The 6,492-nt window shown below is 38.0% G+C and overlaps 2 protein-coding genes across 2 annotated transcripts; one reads left to right on the top strand and one right to left on the bottom strand.

Annotated features, from left to right (window-relative positions):
* Positions 1–820: 820 nt before the first annotated feature.
* Positions 821–4,113, top strand: LOC133333189 (uncharacterized). Its single transcript, XM_061541519.1, has 2 exons — positions 821–1,927; positions 4,099–4,113. Exons 1-2 carry the CDS (start codon positions 821–823, stop codon positions 4,111–4,113), a joined length of 1,122 nt encoding a protein of 373 aa, XP_061397503.1.
* A 29-nt stretch (positions 4,114–4,142) lies between these two features.
* Positions 4,143–5,750, bottom strand: LOC133333188 (uncharacterized). The gene has a single exon (XM_061541518.1). It carries the CDS (start codon positions 5,748–5,750, stop codon positions 4,143–4,145), a length of 1,608 nt encoding a protein of 535 aa, XP_061397502.1.
* Between the last annotated feature and the right edge of the window lie 742 nt (positions 5,751–6,492).

Consider the following 6,492-nt stretch of genomic DNA (forward strand, 5'->3'; position numbering starts at 1 on the left):
TGGTACGAATTTTGTTGGAGCTGCGAACAGTCTTCATGAGATCTATGAATTATTCAAGAATAGTGATCTAACGAAAGACATTGATAGGTATTGCACTCAAAGGGATATCGAATGGGTTAATATACCGGCTAGGTCACCACATGTAGGTGGATTATGGGAAAGCTGCGTTCGATCTGTGAAGAAGCATATGTATAAAGTAACAGAAGGGACAATGACGTTTGAGGAAATGTATACTCTCATGACACAGATAGAGTCTGTCCTAAATTCTCGTCCGTTAATACCATTGTCGGAGGATCCGAATGATTTTAGTGTTCTGACTCCGGCTCATTTTCTGATAGGGGAATCATTGTCAACGTTCACGGACGCCGAAATAAATAAAAGTTATAAAGGGTTGCGTGGACATTGGAAGGACGTACAAGCTAGGACTGAGGAATTTTGGGAAAAATGGTCCAATGAATATTTGTCCGAGCTTCAGAAAAGGTATAAATGGGCTGAAAAATGCAAAAACATTAAACCAGGAACGCTGGTGTTATTAAAAGAAGATAACCTTCCTCCTCTTTGCTGGAGGCGGGGGAGGGTCATCCGAACTAGAATGAGTTCGGATGGATTATGTCGTACGATAGACGTAAGAACCAGCAATGGGGAAACGAAAAGATCGATCCACAATGTTTGTCCTTTTCCTATCGACGACGAAGAAAATGAGATCGAAGAAAATACGTCGGTGAAATCGACGCTATTTATAAAGGAAAGGTCGGCCAGATCGACTAGGTCAGAAAGAAGTCAGTTCAAGAATAAGAATTGGATGTTAGTTATTTTATATATGCTTTCGTTTATAAGTCCAAGTAGATGTAAAGTAGAAGTTACTAATTTCCAAGATAGGGCTGGCGTGTTCTACGAGGAAGTGGCTGCTGTTGGTCTGTCAAAAACTTCATGGAACATCGTGGCGCATGTGAACTTGGAAGAATATGTGTCTGGGATAAAGGCGTTCGACGAGGCAATGCAGAAATTCAACGTGGAACTCGAAAGGATGCCACAGATGAAAGGATTGAGTGGCATCCCGCGGTTGCAAGAAGCCCATGACCGCTTAACGAATCAGCATGACCTTATAATGTCGTCTGCACCGGTCCGGAGATCCAGGAGATCGGCGTTACCATTTGTTGGGGGTGTGTTTCATTCGCTGTTTGGGCTGATGGATGAAGATCATGCCGACAATCTTGTGGAGAGAATCAACATGGTCGAACATAATCAAAAGTTCGTACTAGAATTGTTGAACAATCAAACGTCTCTTCAAGAAATTACAAAAAACATTCTCAAGGAACAGAATAACGCCGTGTTTAAGGACATTGAGAAACTGAGCGATGCCTTCTTATCGGTAGAGAAGGAAATCAGCGTGCTAGATAACAGAAGCCGAATACTAGCACGGATCGCCGAACTTCTAACTGCTGTCCAAGAAGTGGATAGCATTCAAAAGAATCTGATCGGCGTAATGGTCAACATAAGGGGAAGTTTCCTACATGATGTTCTTCCCGTGAAGGAATTTAAGAAGCAGATCAAAATCATCAACACATCGGTTGGAAAGAAATTGCATCTGCCAACAGAATCTCCAATCGAGCTAGCAAAGGTCGCCGAGGTCACAACAAGAACGACCAAAGAGTATTTGCTGTTCAACATCCGACTCCCGCTGATCAATGTCGATCAATTCACCGCCTACGCTATCCACTCGTATCCAATCATACAAGATGACCTATCCGTGCAGCTGAGAATCCAAAACAATTTGATACTGCTCGATGACCGGAAGACGTTATTTTATGCATTGAAGGAAGAAGAATTTGCCAGATGTCAAAAGGTGGCAGATTTGACGATATGCAAGCAAACACATCCGGTGTACAACATCCGAGAATCGTCTGAATGCGAAGTTAGGTTGCTCGTAAGACCAAGAGTGATCCCAGAGAGTTGTGAATTCGCAATCACCAAATTTCATAACTTCTGGAAACAACTACGTGTGCCGAACTCATGGATATTCTCGATCACGAAAGGTACCATCACAGAAGTCAAATGCGATGGCATCCGACAGAAAATACAAATTCGAGACCAGGGGTTATTGAACATGGATCCGGGCTGTACGCTAGAAACTGAAGAGATGAAATTATGGGCGCATGAAATCTACACCAGTGAGGTTAACTACATATTTCCTACATTCAATATGTCCGAATCGATCCCACCGCTCACTCATCTACAACTAAAAAAGGACATCGAAATTTACAAGCTGCCAGACATACCGCAAGTGAAGCAGTTCTTCGGGTTCCCAGTTCACCTTGACTCACATCATCTGACACACTATGGTTTCAGTTTTACAACATGCATTTTCATCATTGGTATCGTAGCTGTGTTGTTCACCATCGTCAGAAAGTTATACCATTTGTCCAGCCGGTACCTGCCTGTCTCCATAGCCCTTCCTCAACTTAGATAGGGTATTGATAATATATTGTCGTAACTATGTCAAATAATAGCTTAGAATACTTACTACAGTCTAAAAAATGTACTACCTAAGATTTTTAAATTAATGTCATTCAAAACGATATGTAATAATATGTAAATTTTGTAAAACCGATTTTAGTTAGTTTATTAAAAGATTAGAATCTTTTAAGGCCCGCAGTCTGTACAGTTTAGTGAACTGTACGTGTGGTTAATTTTGGAGTTAGATAAATGATTTTATTAGTTCAAAGAAAATATTTGTTTTTACAGAGAGTATCATAAAATATGTTATTTATGACCTTCACGCAGTGTGTGTGCAGGCCTGCATTGTAGATAAGCAGTGCGTAGGTAGAATGAAAATGATGTCGCCACACACGATGCGTTTAAACATTATTATTTTTAGAATGCACTTAGGATATTTGTTGTCCGTGTTTATTTTGGGTTATCGTAAATAAAGATAATAAATGTCGCCCAACCCAAATATATTAAGCATTTCGTTCAATGTATGTGTAATGTATTGTCTAGTTTTATGACTCTAGTGTAAGGTTTAGAGTTAAGAAAAGAAATTCAATAAAATTAGTTCCCGTTCTACATCGAACAAAAAAGCACCGTTCTTTTTATTTTCCTCTTCTCCCTAACAATATTATATTATATTATATTATATTATATTATATTATATTATATTATATTATATTATATTATATTATATTATATTATATTATATTATATTATATTATATTATATTATATTATATTATATTATATTATATTATATTATATTATATTATATTATATTATATTATATTATATTATATTATATTATATTATATTATATTATATTATATTATATTATATTATATTATATTATATTATATTATATTATATTATATTATATTATATTATTGGTATGAGAATATTTGGCTCCTTGAGCCAGCGCAAAAAAAAACACAAAAAGTTTTCCTTTAAAATTTTAAATTGTCTCAGGGCAACTTTATTTCACAAAAAATTATAATTGAATATAACTTGTAAATATTTCTGCTCCGGATGGGACAATCAATAATTATTAATATTATAACTAATTTAACTTTAATTAATTTAACAAAAATCGAGTTAAGCTCATTTGCAGCAAGGCAGTAAAATAATTTGTTTAATAGATCGGTTTAATGCAGCACGGCAGAATATGTAAACAGAACTAAAAACTAATGCAAATAAAAAAACATAACAAGCCGGCATTGATCTTATTTACTGTCTCTGCTTTCGCTATTACCTTTGTTACGACGTCGCTGCATTATGTTTAGTAAATAAACAATGCAGCGACAACAACAACAATAACAAAGAATAACGTAACAGAGACAGTAAAAAAGATCACTGTCCGTGCTACGTTGCCAAATTATGACCTTGAATTATTTGCATTAGAAAAAGGGAATAGGCAAAAATAGAATATTAACAAAATTAGGGATGTCAGTTGGTGACAGTTTAGGGAAGAAAATAGGGATGCCATATTAGAATGGTAATATAAGGGAAAAATAATAAATATAAATAATAAATTATTAAAGAATAAAATCGAAATAAATAAAATAGTAAATAAATAATCGTTGATTCTCCAACATTCCCCCGCACAAAGAACAACTGTTCTTGACATAGATTGGGGCAGATTTGAGAGGTGTTTTATTTGGTTTCCGAGCTAACCACGCTGTGCCTCGGCTCACAGCAACTCTTTTCAGGATCATTTGCGTAATTAAAGTTTTGTTGTTGGGGCAGAAGTGCAACTTTAGAGACAGGACGTTTATAGATTTTACCACTGCATTTCAGGGAAACAACTCGGACTTTTCCATCAGCACCGGGATGGACTTCTGTAATTCGGGCTAGTGGCCATTGACCTGGGGGAACTCGTTCGTCAAATATGATGACCAAATCGCCAACTTCAACGTTCTTTTGAGGTTTGAGCCATTTTGGGCGAGATTGTAAACGGTTGATATATTCAGTTTTCCAGCGATTCCAAAACTGTTGATTGAGCAACTGAACTACTTTCCAGCGGGAAAGCCTATCTATATTGTGGTCTAATAGATTTTCATCTGGGACAGATAAAATTGGCTCTCCAACCAGGAAATGGGATGGAGTTAAGGCTTCACAATCTGCTGGGTCAGTTGAAATGGGGCAAAGCGGCCTGGAATTAAGACATCCTTCAATTTGAGTCAAGAGAGTGGACAATTCCTCATAGGTTAGGATTCGACTATCCATAATGCGTTTCAAATGGTGTTTTGTAGATTTTACACCCGCTTCCCAGAGACCTCCAAAGTTTGGCGAAGCGGGTGGTATAAAATGCCAATTTGTGCCACTGTTAGCGAGAAGGTTTGCTAGATCTTCCGGTAGCGATTCAATGCTTCTTCTTTGAAGTATTTTGAGTTCTTTGTTAGAGCCAACAAAGTTTGTGCCGCAGTCTGAATATAGGTCAGAGCACATGCCTCGCCGTGAGGTAAATCGTCTAAATGCGGCAATGAAAGCGTCAGTAGAAAGACTGGTGACAGCTTCAAGGTGCAGCGCTTTGGTGACCATACAGACAAAGAGGCAGATGTATCCCTTTGTCATAACTGAATTTCGAGCTGTCGATTGCTTAATGGTTATTGGGCCAGCGTAGTCAACACCACTGTGCTTGAATGCTCGAGTAGGTTGAACTCGTACCGATGGCAGGTTTCCCATTATTTGCTGAGATGACTTGGCCTTGTACTTGAAACAAGTAATACAGCTGCGTAGCACTTTTTTAGCCAGGTTGCGGGCAGAAAGTATCCAAAACCTTCGAGTAACATACGCCTGCATTTGAATAAGGCCGCCATGTAGAGTCTTCAGATGGGCATCTGTAAAGATTAAAAGAGACAATGGGTTTTGTTTCGACAAAATAATAGGATGTTTAAATTCATAATGAAACTTAGCCTTTTGTAGACGTCCTCCAACACGAAGTAGACCATCTTCGTCGAGAAATGGGCAAAGTTGAGCAATTCTGCTACTGGAATGAACGCCTTTTTCCTTTCGTAGCTGTTGAATTTCGAGTCCAAAATCCACATCTTGAGACAGAGTAATTAATTTCTGCAGCGATTTCTTCAGTTCGGAAGATCTGAGATAGCCAGACAATCGTTCCTTCGAGTCTTTCTTATATTGGAGAAAACGCAGGATATAAGCAGTGATGCGAATTAATTTCGTAAGAGAGGAATATGCCGTGAGCAATTCTGGATATTCCGAGACAGTAGATGAGTTTACTTTTAATGCAGACTTTCGCATTTCGAGACTGGTTTCGTAGGAGTTCTCTGGTTGTTTGGGCCAACTAGATGGAGCTTGAGAGAGCCATAGTGGACCTGTCCACCAAAGAGGATGAGCAACTAAGTCAGCAGATGATATACCACGGGAAGCACAGTCAGCAGGGTTATCGTTTGTAGAGACATAGCGCCATTGAGAAATATTAGAGTACCGTTGGACTTCGCTCACTCGATTTCCAACAAATACGCTCCATTTTGAAGATTCTCCTCTGAGCCAACATAAAACAGTTATACTATCTGTCCAATAAAATGTGTTTTCAATGTTTAGCTCCAGCATATTTTGAACTTTATGGACAAGTTTAGCTAGAAGTGTTGCTCCACATAATTCCAATTTAGGGACAGATAAAACCTTTAGTGGGGCAACTTTGGTTTTTGACTGTAGTAAGTTAACTACACCTTCTCCGTTCGCATTTAAAACTTTGATAAATACAGCAGCAGCGAATGCTGAGGTAGAGTTCTACGATAGATTTTTTGGAACTGCCAACCCAGCGAGGTATTGAAACATTTTCTATCGTTTTTAGTTCTTTTAAGTAAGAATTCCAGTTATTTTTCATGTTTGGAGAAACCTCATCTTTCCAATCGATGCCTTCGAGCCATAACTTTTGGAAATATATTTTCGCCTGAATTGTGACAGGCGCCAGCCAACCTAGTGGGTCATACAATTTTGCAGCATCTGATAAAAGACTTGCTTTTGTGACATTTTCTTT

Source organism: Musca vetustissima, unplaced genomic scaffold (assembly GCF_032173495.1).
Source record: "Musca vetustissima isolate MV318-11 ecotype Yass unplaced genomic scaffold, APGP_CSIRO_Mvet_v1 utg128274, whole genome shotgun sequence".
Classification (NCBI taxonomy): domain Eukaryota; kingdom Metazoa; phylum Arthropoda; class Insecta; order Diptera; family Muscidae; genus Musca; species Musca vetustissima.

Excerpts from the sequence above, each read along its gene's own strand:
- LOC133333189 (XM_061541519.1), top strand. The coding sequence starts at position 821 with ATGCTTTCGTTTATAAGTCCAAGTAGATGTAAAGTAGAAGTTACTAAT.
- LOC133333188 (XM_061541518.1), bottom strand. The coding sequence starts at position 5,750 with ATGCGAAAGTCTGCATTAAAAGTAAACTCATCTACTGTCTCGGAATAT.